The following is a 14,201-nucleotide window of genomic DNA, read 5'->3' on the forward strand; positions in this document are numbered from 1 at the left end:
TTAACATCAGCTTTTTTCTACATTTTCAGAGCTCTGTACAGGTCTTAAAAGGAAATAAGCAATGCTTAATGTACAAAGTAAAAACAGAAAACTAGAAAAATCTGAATAAAATGGAGCAAGTTGCCATCAGGGATACAGTACAAATTAGTAATTAGACATCATCTGAAGTGCAATACCACTGCAGTAAGGATGAGTTAAGGAATGAAATAAAAATACTCTATTTTAAACAAACAGTATATATATATTTTTTTATATGTATATATTTTACAGATAGTAGACCCAGTGATATCTGTAGAATTGTAAAAACATATTTACAAATAACTTTTTTTTTTTAATATTACATATACATCAGCACCATAGTAAGGAGGAAAAAAAAAAAAGGAACAAAACCCCAAATCCATTAAAATCTACCTCTAATACTTGGTCCCAGTACGGAGTATTTGGAGGAAGCTTTGCAAAGACAACAGCTCGGCGCTGGCCGCCATCCGTGCCCCAGAGCTGCTCTTCCTGGGGCGGTGGCTGTGTACATCCAAACCCAGTTCCCAGTGGCCTGCCTCAGCCCCCACACTGCTCCCTTGTCCCTGTCCTTCAGGGCGCTGTCACTGTGGGCCGTCCCTTCCCTCAGGCTCGTCCCAGCAAGAGCCGTGTGCCCATGGCATGGCTGTGGGCTGAGAACTTTGGCCGGTGCTCTCGCTCACTGCACTGGGACCTGACCCGGCTCCTCTTGCAGCACCAGACAGGCAAACCTCTGCCATCTTCGGCAGCAACTGGAATGGGGCCTCGCGCTGTGCTTTAAGAAGGGGTGAGCATGACCTCCCCCGATGGGCAGCTCTCGGCTGAGGAGGTGGCAGGTTTCTGAGGGCAGCTCTCCTTGGCTCAGGCCCCAGCTGCATCAGACATTCAGAATGGCCGGCGTATCTGTGGAAGACATATCACCTCTTCACTGCAGTGCTCTCGGCACCAGTCCACACAGTGGAAATAGACAGCGGAGACAGTGATACGTCACTGTTACCTAAAAGCACATTTGGGCAGACTCAATGTTTTTAATGCCTAAATCCATTATTTTAGCCATTCATGAATGCTCTTTACTGCAGTCCTTCCTTGGCTCCTATTTTTCAAATGCTGCAGCAAACAAAGGAGGTCAGACTGCCACTCGCTTAAAACAGAAGACCAGGTGGCACATAATGTCAGGTCGAGAGCCCAGACACGCCAATGTGCCAAGCCTGCATTTTGCAGTATGAGAGGAGGAACCCGTTCCTGCTTGCCAGACCCGCCCTGCACATCTTCTCTTTCCTGTCTTCTCCTGCCCTCCCTGCCCCTTTGTGAAGAAAAGTGCAGTGAGTTTATTTTATGCTGACAGATGGGAGGGGGATGTATGAAAATATACTGGGGAGGAGGAGAAACAGGGACCTGCTTAGGACTTTCACTGGCGCCCCCTGGTGCCTGCAGCCCTTTAGCGTCCCTCTCAGCTCTGTTCTGCACCCTGGGCAGCAGATACACACAAAGTGCTCTGACAGGAAAGCACTACTGCAAGCCCCTCGGGGACTAAATAGCTCCTTACACAACCCACCCACCAAAGCCTCCTCCAGCGGCGGCCCTATAATCAAACTGTCCTCACCACACCGCCAAATTCATGTTCTGTTACGCTCCCGTTGGATTTTTATCACTCTGCAGTGAAAATGGTGACCTTTCTGTGACCGTTTAGGTTTGTCACGTGTCTGCCACGTACCCCTTGCAGCGGCCCAGTGCCCGGCCGTGGCTCGCTGAGGCCTGCTGACACCTGGGCTGGTCACGCACGGTCACCTGCGGGATTCTTTGGGCTTCCATCTGCTACCCTGAAAGCTATGGCCTTTGCAGTTACACGAGGTGGGAGACACTGGGACTACCCATACCCCTGTGCAAGGAAGCCTCATTTTGGCAGAGAAAGACCACATTTTCCCTTCCAGAGGCATCAGCTGCCTTTTCCAGTTTCCCCATCCTGCCCCACGCCCACGCAGCAGGTGCTGTCACGCCATGGAGATTGCTTGTGGAAGTCTTGTGATACCGATGTTCTCAGCATCACCCGAACCTTCCCGAGATGGCTACAGATCAGCTCGATTTGCACGATTAAAACCAAAAGAAAATAAACAAAATAACTCCAAACCAATTCAAACCAAAAACCCCAACAATCCGAGGATGGGGAGCACATCCAACTCTCTCTTTGACTTTTTCAAACTTAACAACCGAAACTCCAGACTATACAAGCCCATTCACTGGGGGTTTCCGAACAACTCATCGAGTTCTTGTATCCACTCATCCCCTGGTCCGCTCTTAATGATGGAGTCCACGAGGTCTGCGCCCTCTGCTAAATTGGAGAATGAGCCCCCAGCTCCTTCGTTACTGTAGCTGTAAGATATGTCCTGAGTGGGATTCCTCTCGTAGGCCTGGCCTTGGCTGCTCGGAGCAAAGCTGCCACCTGGCATCTGCTGCGTGGGAGGTTGGCTAAATCCAGACATCGTGGGGACCCCCTGGCTTATTGCAGGCATCACCATCGGCCTGGCCTGGCTGGTCCCCTGCTGCCCAGGCAGTGGCTGCAGCAGCTGTCTCCCCATTGCTGGGTTCAGGGCTCTCACTGTTCCGCTCGTGTCCACGACTGCCTGATTAAGTCCCTGCGGGAAATGCTGCTTGGGCAGCCGAGGCTGTCCAGACTGCATCGGGTAGGTTGTGCCATTATTGAAAGGCCCGATTTCGCCGCTAGTCCTTCCGGGTATACCTTGCAAGCCTCGCTGCTGCCAGTTCTGCGCTCCCTGAGGGACAGTCCCCATCAGGTTCTGAAGCCGCGGTGCTTGCGGCCTGGGTAAGACCTGGCCCACCGCTCCTTTCATCTGCTGCTGATGCTGGGGAAGAGCAGAGTTTACCAGCATGCTCTGACCAAAACTGCTGACCATTCCCACTGCTTGTCCAGAGGCAGTCTGCCTCGCTCCCTGGCCTGTGTTATGTGCCACGCTCATGCCGCTTTGGTTTGGGTGCTGCAACATTTGGCTCATCCCTGTGCTCATACTGTACATTCCTGGCTGGCTGGAAGAGGCGTTGCTGTAAGGAGCCATGCCCAGGTCTGACTGGCCCACAGTAGTGGGCAGCGTGCTCGGGTTCTGGGAAGGACCCATTGCCATCATGCTCGCGTTCTGGGCCATCATTCGGGACGTCCTCATGCTCTGGAGCGCTGCTTGGTTTCTCACAGCTGCTATATCCTGGGGAGAACCTATGCCAAAAAGGGAGGAAGGTGAGAAAAAAACACGATCCTGTAAATCTTACACAAATCAACACATCTTTGCTTAAGAGAGAATCTGTAGGAGCCTCCTGCACGGCAGTGGGATTTCAGTTTGCTGTGCTTTTCCAGTGAATAAATTACTGTTTCACATGAAGGCTAGCAGAGAACTAGGTTACCCGTCCTTGGGAGACATACCTGCAGCCTAATGTTAGCTGCATCTCAGAGATGATGCGTTCTGCGCATCGCTGTGGCTGCAGCCTTGCGCTGCCCTGTCAAATCCCCACTCCTCAGAGGTGAGAGGCAGCACAGCTGAGTTCTTCCTTAACCAGGAACCACCGATCGAGTTACGTATTACATCTGTGAAGTGGGACGCTGCTCCGCAGAGTGCTGTCAATATAGGCCAGCAGCCTAATTTCCCATCAGGCCTGAAGGGAGGCTGGCAAGGTGAAAAGGCCAATGGTTTATTCACTAAGTAATTTTCAGTTACGACAGTTTGGGGATTTGCACCCAAAGGGACTGGTGGCTTTGGATTTTTGAAGAATCGTGGCAATGTGATTCTTTCCACATGTGATGTGCCATTACAGCCACGGTTACTTCCCTGCTAATGAGCCGCTCGTGCTGCACGGCACTCAGGCCGCAGGGCTAACAGAGGCCTGTCTTTCTGTTACTTTGCTGTGGCCAACAAGTAGTTATTTTTGCAGTCACCTAGGAGTAAAAGTCTCCTTCCAAAAGTAAAAGTGTGTCTTTCTTTTGTTTCCGTGCATTTTTTTCCACAGGCCCAGGGACAATGTGCGCCTTGCTCTGTGCAACAGTTAGTCCCTCAGCCTTCTGAAAGCTGCGCATCACTGTGATCAGAAGCACTTAATCTTCTTCAGATACACCTGGTTCAGCTTCTACCAAGCAAATGCGAATGTTTCCACTGGCCTTCAATTGAGGCAAAAAGCCAAACTTGAGTTAACTGTTTGAAGCTCCCCTTTAAATACCGCCATTGTCTTTCAAAAGTAAGCCCTGAAAATGGAAATGTCAGACTCAGAAGACCAATCAATTTTTTAATAGCTCAGGAGGCATAAATGAATGGATTTTCTATACCACTGTTACTGATTAAGTCTATGGAAAGAAGAAAAATTGTTTTTTTGTGGACATTTAAAGCAAGGAAAGTGTATTAGTGAATCGATATGATAAGCACATTTTAGTTCACCTTAGGCCAGTGATGGGAAACCAGAAAATCCTAACCTTGTTAAATTCCACACCGTGGCAGAGAACTGGACTGTGCTCGTGTCTTCCTTTGAGGAGTGGGGGAGCTATTGATTTCCAGGAAGCCAATACGCTTCTGTATTTACTATCTTTATTTAAAAACAATTACCGGAGCTCTGATTGTGCCATGGGTTCATTGTGGTTTTGAGTCAATACCATACCAAACTAAATAGAATCCTCTGCAGGCGGAGCTCCGAGAGCAAGATGCTCACAATTACCTCGGCTCAAATGTTATTAAATGCAAGAAAAAAAGTTGCTGCAAGAGTCATAAATTGTACAACAAAATCAGGATGCTCTTAAATCAGCTCCTGCCTTTTGTCCCTCAGTGGCAGACAATGTCCTGCAATGTCTGTGGAGACCAGAGAACCTTAGGCCCTGCTATTGACATTGGCCAGGTTCCCATGAGAGATGGCTACGAATAACCAAAGTGTCGTTCCTATAGCATCACGCACGATGCAGCGGATGGCTACATCACGTTTTCCCTGCAGCAGGACAAGCTTCAGGAGGATGCTTTTAGCTTGACTCTCCAACGCATACATAAATGGAGCATTTTGTAGCATGAAGAGAGACCATCTGGATCTTATTTGCAGAGGGCAAATGTACCGGCAGCTTTTACTTCATCTATGCTACCAATTAAACTGCTTTTTTCATGACTGGCACTAGGGTCCCCTTGCTTTGTTTTAAATGTAGATCACCTCCTTCCTCCACGGTTGCAAGACACCTCTTCTTACAGCGATTCCAGCCAGTGCTGACGAGTACGGGTAATGCTAAAAACTTGCAGTGCACCTCCTGCCATTTGTGAACTGCAGAACAGCAGTTGCAAACTTCCAAAGGAGTCGGTAGAAGTGAGCGGCTCACACCCTGCCTTTGTGAGCTGCTGCGCCTGGCAGGAGCGGCAGGGCTTCAGGCTAGAAGCAGTTAAAGGGGAGATGCAGGAGATTTGAATATTTTGGGCCACCTTCTGGTCTCACTTCCACATAACCCACTGCACTGGATTACAGTATCGTGACTAAATAGGAAAAAAACGGTGAAATATTTATATTTAAATTGGCTCATTTATGAAAACGAATTCCTCGCTCTGTCACATTATCCTAAACTCTCTTTTGCATTTCTTTTAAATTATACGTATGAAGGCAAGGTTTCAAAAAAGCACTGACACAGAAAAGATTTTACACGTGCTTCTCAAATAATGCGTGACAGTGCACACACGCATTTTGATTTTGCAAACAAGGTATCGGGAAAGAATTCACTTGGCATAGAATTAATGCTGCCAAAAACACGAATCGGAAGGCAATTAGAAAGAGCCACCCGGCTGTCTGTCAGCAGAAGCCTTGGCCGTCTGCTTGCTACCTGAATACCAGACCCGTGGTGAGCTCGCCTGCCTTGTTTCTGTTGCAGTTATGAGAGACTATCGTGGATACGCAGCACAAGGACATGCTGGTTCTATGTATATTCAGAATCCATGGCTAGTGAAGGCATTCAGCTGATGCACTGCACTAAAAAAGCTCAGAATTAACTGTTTTCCTAAACCAAAACAATTACCTTCACATTTCTCAATTATCTGTGAGCACACCGAAATAACCCTTGTTTTGTGAGTTCATTACAAAAATCTCCATTTCCATCTGAGATATTTCACTATTTCTCTCACACCTGACATTTATCAGACACTACTGCTTGGTCCTTCTCCAGATGAAGGTGACCTCTCTGAAATTCCCTGCTCATCAAATTGAACAAAGTAGGGCACGAAGAAGAGTAAAAGCAGGATACAACGAGGGATGCTGGCTGAAAAAAAAAGAATCATGAGAGTGAAGGCAAACAAGATGAGTCCACTGAACCCAGGAATCAAGCAGGCAAAACACATGTCAAATACAAAATGCAGCTTTTGCTGAGTGGAACAGAAAGGAAACTAGAAACATGACCAAACGCTCCACACTGGGCATTCCCCTTATATGAAATTTGTGGTACGTGCAAATGTTCAACGGCCCACCTTCCTATTCTGCCACACCACTTAGCTCCCCGTATTCACAAAATGCACGGATTTTCATATGCCTGCTCCAGGGGCATATTTTGCCTCCACAGCAGGAAAAAGAATTTGACTTTTACCTTGGAACTGATTGACCTGTTGCACTGGATATGGGCTCCGCTGTTGCTGCAGATGCTGCCGAGGCAAATGTGACTGCTGCTGCAACTGCTGAAAATGAATGAGGGAAAGAAAGCAGAAGTGAAAAAGATGATTAATTAATTAGCGAGCTGGAAAGAGGCTGGTGACCAAAGTGCTGCAGCAGAACTGCAGTGTTCCTTATCTAGCAAGCTGTTCTGGAGAGACAAGTGGAGACATTTGAAGAATCCTCCTGAGAGTACTTGGGCTACTCAACACACAGACTCCTTCTGGTTCAAAAAGGAATAAGCACTGAGGCTAACATCATCTCTCCTTACTTACAAGCACTTCATCTTGACCTCTAAAGAGCAAACTGAACTGTCCTCAGGCTGAATGAGGAGGGAGGGATATGAGATACCACTGCTCACCCAGGTCTGAGTGCAGCTGTATCCGCACACCCTTTCATTCCCCCAGCCCTGACAAGACCTGCATATATATATATGTATGTTCCTGGTACGAGAATACAGCCCACCTCTGCACCCAAAACCCTCAGCTGCAAGGGACAATGCCTCCTGATCTGAGCACTGTGTCCCAGGACCATTGCCTAGCCAGAACAGGAACAGCTACTAAGGCACATTTCCTCTTCCTCATGCTATCTGGGGAGCTGGCAATTGCAAAGTTGGTTATAAAAACAGAGAGCATGTCTATCAGAGCTTTCAAAGCCCTGGGTATACTTGACTGAGCAGTTACTACAATGATGCCTCTTGTTGCTTCACCTGCAGCTGTACAGATGCTTTGTCCCAAACCAGGGCTGAGTAACAAAGGTAAGAGAATGGCAGAGACTGAAAGGAAGCAAATACTAATCCCGATGTTTATAAATACACATTACATATGATCAAAAAAATTAAGGGAACTTCATTAGGCACAAAGCAGCCAAAAGCTTACGGGCTCTGCCTTTTAGTCTTGCCTTCAGCAACCAAGTCAATGACTGGCTCTTGGGTTGACGCACACGAATCAGACTGATCCGTGCAGAGGAAATACTATTGCAACATCACTCTGCACTTGTTCTCTCTGAACCCATTCATGCATCTTCATAGGACCACAGAATCATAGAATGGTTTGGGTTGGAAGGGACCTTTAAGATCATCTAGTTCCAACCCCCTGCTGTAGGCAGGGACACCTCCCTCTAGACCAGGATGCTCACAGCCCCATCCAGCTTGGCCTTGAATGCCTCCAGGGAGAGGGCATCCACAACCTCGCTGGGCAACGTGTTCCAGTGTCTTACCACTCTAAAAGAAAGAGTTTCTTCCTAGTATCTAGTCTAAATCTACCCTCTTCCAGCTTAAAGCCATTTTCGCTCATCCTCACCCCTTATAAGAAGTCCCTCCCCAGCTTTCCTGTAGCCCTTCTTCAGGTACTGGAAGGCCGCTATAAGGTCTCCTAGGAGCCTTCTCTTCTCCAGGCTGGAGAGCCCCACCTTCTCACCCTGTCCTTGTACGGGGGGTGCTCCAACCCTCTGATCACCTTCATGTCCCTCCTCTGGACCCACTCCAACAGCTCCATGTCCTTCTTGTGTTGGGGGCCCCAGAACTGGACGCAGCACTCCAGGTGGGGTCTCACGAGAGCAGAGTAGAGGGGCAGAATCACCTCCCTCGACCTGCTGGTCACAATTCTCTTGATGCAACCCAGCATACAGTTGGCCTTCTGGGCTGTGAGCGCACATTGCCAGCTCATGTTAAATCTTTCATCAGCCAACACCCCCAAATCCTTCTCCTCAGGGCTGCTCTCAAGCCATCTTTTTCCTGACACTTTTAAGGAGCATCCTTCCTGTTTCTTGGGAGATAAGCTTTACATTGCTCAGAAAGGCTGTGTGAAGAGGGGCAGGCCATCAGTATTTCTGTGGTCATATAGCATGCACAAGTTCTAACTCAAAGCAGCACCTAGGTCTTAAACTGTATTTCCCCTAGCAAGAGAGACACTGCTGAGTTTAGACTGACCTATCAGAGCATCTTCTAGGTGATGTAGTGGACTGCAAGTTTAACTTAGGGGTGAGCTTGCAGTAACTGAACAGTGTGACTTTCCTCTGGCTTTCTCCTGGGTTGCCTTTAAACTGCAGTTGAATTAAACACGCATAAGACGTGACCATTTAGACCAGGTAATGTGACATTTGTACTGCACAAGACTGAGAGCTCTGGGAACTGGTGACAGGCTCGAATGTCACAGCTTCCCACTGTCACTGCTGGGGTTGGGCTCACTGCTCCCCCACTTCAGCCCGCAGTGCCCAGCCTCTGCCTGAGGCTAGCGTGACGGCTCGTGTTGTTGGTGCGACAAAACAAAGTAAGGAACTGATCTCGGAGATCAGAGAAAGAACTGCTGAAGGGGAAAGGAAGGGCTGTGCTGCGCCGTCTGTAGTACTCACGATCTCACCCCGGCTGCAGAACCTGAGACAAACAGACACTGTACCTGCTCTGCTAGGATCTGCTGCTGCTGCTGCCTCTGCTCTCTTAGGAACTGCTGCTTCTGCTGCTCTATCACGTGCAGCTGGGCTCTCTGCTCGATCAGCATCTGCTTCATGATGGCTGCTTGTGGCTGGCTGCCCAGGAAGGGCCCCCCCGAGCTCGTGCCTGTGACCACGCTGCTGGCTCCCGATGGGACAGAGGGCTGCATGGGTGCTGTGCTCCGCGACAGTCCCACCTGGTGCTGCTCCTGTGCGGAGAGAGGGAGGAGGGCTCGTTACCGAGGGTGCTCTGTGAGTAGGGAAACTATGGCTCATTAACAGTGAGCGTTGTCTGTGGGTGAGGGCTGGAGCTTGGAGAAAGTGGGAAAACTGGGCAAATGCTGGTGGCTTGTGACCACACTGTCTGCTGCAGGGATAGGGGCACGTTTCTCCTCTCTCCCACCAGAACCCGGAGCTCCAGGCCCCCTCTGTTAAGGGAGGAGCACTTCATGATTCACCAGTAACAAGGAAATAAAATGGGGTATGAGGTTTATTTGCACTCAAGATAAGTAACCTCTGAGCAATGTTTTTCCAAGGTCTTCCCCCATCATCACGTCTCTTTCCACTTCCTTCTCTTTTTCCACAAACTGTCATATGGTCCTTTGGACTCAGGAGCTGAGGTTTTAGGCACACACAGTGAACATGGTGAGCTGGCAGCCCTAATTTCTGCTGTATTGCACCAGAATCTCAGGATTTAACCACATAACGTGTTTATCTGAGATTCCATCCCACTAGGACAAAGAGCCTGTAGCTGGAAGGACGCAGGACACGTGATGCCACAGATACCTATTCCTAAAATCACCCTGCTCTCCCCGCCTTTGCGGGCAGGATCTTCCCGCAGACCCCATCTCCCCCGCACCTCCCCGCGGTGCTGCCGGGAGCGGCGAGTTGCCGGCAGGGGCCGCTGCCCGCCCGCTGCCACGGCTCGGCTCGGCTCGGCTCGGAACGGCTGAGCACCAAGCGCCGGGGCCAGGCCAGGAGTGCTGCAATGGCCCGCGCTCTGGCACCCAGGAGCTGCGAGCCGCTCGCTGCCTCTTACCCATGTAATGCCATAGTGTGGGGCGAGCTCACTGGCAGGGAAAAGCAAACTAAACCTCAGCCTGGGGGGCCGCTGCCACGGGGAAGGTGCCAACCGGTGTGGGAGGGCCGGCCCCGGTGGCTGACCGCGCCGCTGTGGTGGCAAGGAGCTGGGTAGCCCCGATCATGAACATCCTCACCTCTGCTGGGCTGGGAAACCGCACGGCAGTGCTGCTTGCTTGGAGGCGCTGCCTGCGCTCTTAGAGCCTCTCTGGCTGTTGCAGTAGAGATGGTTACTCATTAAAAACACTTCCTTGATGGAAAGGACCCGCATCGCTGCAGAACCCTCTGTGCAAAGCATTTCAGGGCAAGGTTTAGATTCTACCTACTTCGCTGATTGTTTGACTTGTGTCAATGACCATGCGATGGGAACATTCAGAAAAACAATCTTACTGCCAATGGAAGGGTTAACAGCCATGCTAGAGCATAGCTGGGCAAATCAGGATCAGCCCTTTGGCACGAAGGTCAGGTTTTCAAGGACCCTTTTGAAGAAATATCAGGAAAATACAATTTGTCCACATCTCTACCCTGCACAGATAGTCCCTGAAGGGCTCTCAGCTGAAAGGCAGCTTCCCAGTGCTGAGCTTCAGTGTCCTTTGAACTCATGCCCTGGTTTGAAAGTTTCCCCCGCTGCTCCCTGCTCCCTTCTCACACAGCACCTCACCGCCTGGTCCAACATCTCCTCGCTCGGGGGACACGCAGTGAGGGCTCCGTCCTGCCCCCCCCGCCCTCCCCCTGCCCCGATGAAGTCATCAAGCTGAAGATTGCATAACTGATGCACAGGGCTATCTTGTGTTACACTGGGAGACGGGCCAACCGCTTCCATTTATAGACAACAGCAATGCCACGCTGCCAAAGAATGGAGCCTTTGCTGCAGCTACAACACGGAAAAGAGGGAAAGGAAAACCAGGAGCCAGAAGGCTCAGTGTGCAGTGACATCAGCAGGAGCTGCCCCAAGCCCTCGGGGCTGCAGCCCACTGTAATACAACCTCACAGCAGAGCTGCCATCCCAGCTCTCACACACACAGACAGGCAGAGAGAGCAGTGCCCCATGGCAGCAGTGCGCAGAGGGGCTCCGTGCTGTATCGCGTTGCACCGTGCCGTAGCTCCAGGGCTGCGGAAAGCAGAGAGCTCTGCAAGATGTCCCAGCAGCTGACAGCCCATGCAGCAGCTGGAGGAAATGTGAAGATTAGCACCGAGGTGTTACTTCCAGGGCAGTGTGTTCGGCCATTTCGAGGTACAGGAGTTGGCCTATTCATAGTGAAAACTTCCTGCTTCCAGCTTTAAAAACAGATTTAAAGCCAGGCCTTTTTCATCAAGCCAGAACACTACCCTCCCCCCCTTTCCATTTTTTTTTGCCAAAGCTCTTCCCAAACAATGACGAAAGGCCCCACTGATACCATCACCGGGAGCAGCGCTGGGCTGTCCTGACAGCAGGAGCCCAGCCTGGTCCGAAGGGCCCCGCGAGCACCTCTGCAGTGGGCGCTGCTGCCACTAGGTTCGTCCGCTTCCCAAATCATCCATCCCGACCCCGCTCTTTGCTCTCCTCTCTCTGGCAACTGGCACCGCTTCCTCGCTGCCCTGCTGACACCCCCACCAGCCCCAGGAAGCGGTGCCGTCGGCCCCTGCCCGCAGTGTGACTCACGGTGTGACTCAGGCTGCCGTGACTCCAGACAGATCCTCTGGGACGCACAGCAGCGAGGGAACAGCCCCGCTCCTTCCCCTGGGGCTCCTTCCCCTGGGGCCTGTGCTCACACGTGTGCCTGTGCACGGGGGTGCCCTGCATGGCTGTACATGCGTACCCAGGAGGGTGAGCTTCTGTGGGGACCCAGCTGCTTTGTCAGTACCTGAGAGGGAGCTGCCTGATGCTGGCGATGGGTCCTTGGTTAAGCATAAATCCTGTGTCCTCCAAATGTATTTCTGGGGATCTGCTGGAGCCACAGATCCTCCTCAGGAGTTTGGGGTGATGATGCGTGTGTACGTACGGTTATGTGCATTTAGCATCAGTGGAACTGAAAGCGGTGTTGAAGCAAACGAGTCGACTGAACCTGAGCATGCTTTGCATTCTGTGGTACGCGAACTAATGCAATCCTTCAACGCGCAAGCAGCAAAAGTGCAAACAGAAGCCAGGAGGTGGCTTATCCTGCATACTGCATTAGAAGAACGACACCAGAAAAATGTGTGCAATCAGACGTCTGCATTTCAGAGTCAGAGCAGAAAAAGAAGAAACAGAAATGATTTGAGGCAGAAAGTGTCTTCCAGTGAAGGGCTTCAAGAGCTCAATCGTTCAGCTTACCACAAAGAAAACAGAGATGCTTTGACCATGGCGTATAAAAATACCTTCACGAGGGAAGGAATCCTTTAAAGAGCCCTTTTATCTAGTGAAGAAGGCAAAACCAGATACAAGGGCTGGAAGCCAAAGATGGATTCAAATCAGAAAGAAGAATCAAATTTTTAGGCCATGATTTCATTACCCGTCTGAAACAGCAGGTCTCTGCTGTTTGATGCCTCCCAAGACAACAGCCTTTCCGGGTGAACACAACCTTGTGGCACAACCTAAGGGCCTGCGATGGACGAGGCTCTGCCGACCTCACCTCCACACACTCTGAGCTGCTGCTTGCTGGCAGCCAAAGTATTACTGGATTTCCGTACACCATGTCACAGGAAAACCTATTATCTACCCAGTGTTTTCGGAGTAACCTACAAGCACGTTCCTGTATTGCCCCAGAAATATTTCTATTAAATTCCTGTAATGTTGTTACTTATTGCGTCCAGGAGGGATCTTAATCCCTCTTTCTAACTCTGGCTGCCCAAGCACAGCCACCTTCAGCAGAACGGTGCCATCTGACTGACCGGGGGAATTACAAATCCATTCACTTCTCACTTTTTTTGCCTCACGTGAGCCAGCGTGCAGGATGAAGGGACGGGCTGAACTGTTGTGTGACTGCATCCAGCAGCAGACTTTGTAGGGCGGATCGCTTCACCCTCATCCTCTGTCATCCATCCCAGGGAGGGGCTACAAACCTCTCCTCTCCCTGGGCCCCCGGTTGCCATGGTCTTTCAAATAGTATCTGAGCGAACGAGATCTCTCTGACGTTTGACGCCAGACCTCCGCATGCAGCCCATTTGTTTTCCTTTCACCTCCCTTCCCCTTCATCTCTCCTCCCCATTTTTCAGTACGGTTTGCTGTTGCTGCAGAACAAACGGTCTCTGCCAGACCATCACTTTGGTGCATTTGTTAGTTCATCAGAGGGACTCATTTATTTCTAGCGACAAAGTACACAACACAGGATTTGAAAATGAGTAGGTGTTTTCCTAACACTGTTTAGGGGCTGAAGGCTGTCAGGAGCTGTCTCTAGAGGCCCTGCCTCCGACCCTGTCCCGGCACAGCGGCTGCAGCCCAGAATCCTGGCAGCACTCAGAAGCCCAGCATTTCAGCGGAAATCAGCTACCCGACTTCACACGCAGCAATCAAACTGAGTTTGCTGCTTCTGTCACAAAAAACAGCTCCGGTGCTCTCTCCCCATTGCAGGGGAAATTGCTCCTGCTTTTCAGCTCTGCTTACCCTCAGTTCTACCAGCTGGATCCAAGGTGCAGCGATACAATGCTTGGGTTTGTGCACTGAGGAAAAGTGCCCTTTGCCTCAAACAAACAGTTTGCTCGTAATTGAAATCTCTTATTGGTCTTGTTATTTTTAGAAATAACAAGACAGCACGCCACCAGCCCCGGCTCAGGCAGAGCCTCCTGCAGGCCCTCACCAGTGCCCACATGCCCACCACAGCCCGTGATCCTGATCGGGTGCGGTGTCACAGCGTGTCACCTACTCAGAGGGGACTCCAGCACACGGCCATTGACCCACACGGGCACAGAGCTCCCTCAGGAGCCAGCACTCGTGGCTGTGGCTGAGAGCAAGGCAGCGAGGGCTGGGCTGACCCCAAGGCCAGAGCCTGTTGGAAATGGCAGTGCTAAAGGTTTTAGCTTTAATCAATGCCTGCTTCGAGTCCATCTGGAGCAGAAGGGAGGAG

At 50.6% G+C, this 14,201-nt stretch overlaps 1 protein-coding gene across 4 annotated transcripts in view; it reads right to left on the bottom strand.

Annotated features, from left to right (window-relative positions):
• Positions 1-14,201, bottom strand: part of MAML3 (mastermind like transcriptional coactivator 3) — a 201,101-nt gene continuing 186,900 nt past the window's right edge. For 3 of the 4 annotated variants that reach the window (XM_021396963.1, XM_021396961.1, XM_021396964.1), the window contains 3 exons: positions 9,066-9,308; positions 6,608-6,695; positions 1-3,241 (listed from right to left, as the gene is read on the bottom strand). In XM_021396963.1, coding sequence (XP_021252638.1) covers positions 2,250-3,241; positions 6,608-6,695; positions 9,066-9,308 — 1,323 coding nt within the window. In that variant the 3' untranslated portion in view covers positions 1-2,249. The remainder of the gene's footprint in view (positions 3,242-6,607; positions 6,696-9,065; positions 9,309-14,201) is intronic. The other variant, XM_021396962.1, reaches the window with a different exon arrangement.

Source organism: Numida meleagris, chromosome 4 (assembly GCF_002078875.1).
Source record: "Numida meleagris isolate 19003 breed g44 Domestic line chromosome 4, NumMel1.0, whole genome shotgun sequence".
NCBI lineage: Eukaryota > Metazoa > Chordata > Aves > Galliformes > Numididae > Numida > Numida meleagris.